Below are 1,492 nucleotides of genomic sequence, written 5' to 3' on the forward strand. Positions count from 1 at the left end.
TTCAATTAGCTGTAGGAATACAATTGGCTGTTCAGGCTGCCACTCGCTGTTTTGTGAGTTATGAGCGCAACCACCAACACGTTTGTCTCTGAGAAATACTGGCATGATTTAACAGAATATATTCTGCCATGTACAGAATCCGCTCCGTATACTGACGTTTTCAACTCCTGCTCTGTCCTTAAGATATCCATGTCGTTAGCATTCCCCTCCTAGCGGAAAGAAATGCAGGACTGCCAAATAAGGCCAGCTCTCTCTCTGTCCCCCCTCCCTTTCTTTGTGGAGTGTAAGGAGGGGGTGAGTTTCCCAGCAAGGGGGCTGGGTGGAGATGAGATCCTGGGCACCCAGGGTGTGGGGGACAGCATAAACTTCAAATAAAACTTGTCCGAAACGAAGACAGGATGTTACAGTGGTTTATTGATTTCATCGACAAATGTAAATTAATCGATTTGTGAGCTGCTGACGTGCGGGAATAAATAAGCTGGTACCGACTCACTCACAGTCACACACAATTAACTGACCGGCGACAACCAGGGGCAGTTTGAATAATCAGTCCCATTTCTCACTGTCACTCTGCATCACGGAACTGATGATTATCAAATCACACTTCAGGTCCGTGTCCCAGATCACCGCAGATCCAGGGTCATTTCTGAACCCTTGCGAATTGCTTCTGGAGTGCGGTAAGATAAGGGCGGGAGTTAAGGGGGGGGGGGGGGATCGGCCAAATTGTCTCCATCTTGTGGACGGGTATATTCACACATTCAGACGTTTACAGGTACACTCTCAGTCCGGGTCTAGACTCCTGTAGAGACTCCAGTTCATTCTCCCCAGTCCCACTGAAATTATTCACTGCCAGCCTGAAACGGATGGAAAAATAAAGATGAAAAAGAAACCAGATTATATAACCGTGTCAGTAACAGAGTACTGGGGTACCAGAAAACCCGCGGATCTGATGAAATTTTTATCACATTGAACATTAACACAGACACTCACATGATCTGCTCCAGACTCGGGTGGGTCAGTATGAGCCGGCGGAGAGCAGGGACAGACTGGTCTGTGAGCGGGTTCCATCCCAGGTCCAGCTCTATCAGTGATCGGTTTGTACTGAGAGCGGAGGCGAGATCCTCAGCACCAGAATCTGTAAGTTCGACATGGTTCAGACTGGAAATGAGAGATAGAGTGAGGGTGAAGGACACAGAGAGACAGGGGCAGTACAAATTTCCAGAATTTATCAGTAACACAATTACTGATCACATTAATGTTCAGTGTCAGACACCCAGTGTCTGTAAACACAATCTCCCACAGTCTGGTACTCACTTCAGTGTCTGTATTTTACACTCCGGGTTCCCAAGAGCCGCAGACACCAGTTTCACTCCTGAATCTCCCAGGTCATTCCGCCCAAGACTAAACAGAAACAGACAAATTAATGAATGGGTCTGAAGGAATTTCTCTCACTCGGTTATTTCAGGAAACATTGAACCTTTCAGTAAACCAC

The 1,492-nt window shown here is 47.1% G+C and overlaps 1 protein-coding gene across 1 annotated transcript; it reads right to left on the reverse strand.

Annotated features, from left to right (window-relative positions):
• Nucleotides 1-479: 479 nt before the first annotated feature.
• Nucleotides 480-1,433, reverse strand: LOC132387558 (ribonuclease inhibitor-like; the record flags this gene model as incomplete). The annotated part of the gene is made up of 3 exons (XM_059959940.1): nt 480-854; nt 991-1,158; nt 1,315-1,433. Coding segments are annotated over 3 exons (375 nt in total), but the record flags the coding sequence as incomplete, so codon positions are not given.
• Nucleotides 1,434-1,492: the final 59 nt, after the last annotated feature.

Source organism: Hypanus sabinus, unplaced genomic scaffold, assembly GCF_030144855.1.
Source record: "Hypanus sabinus isolate sHypSab1 unplaced genomic scaffold, sHypSab1.hap1 scaffold_1983, whole genome shotgun sequence".
Classification (NCBI taxonomy): Eukaryota; Metazoa; Chordata; class Chondrichthyes; order Myliobatiformes; family Dasyatidae; genus Hypanus; species Hypanus sabinus.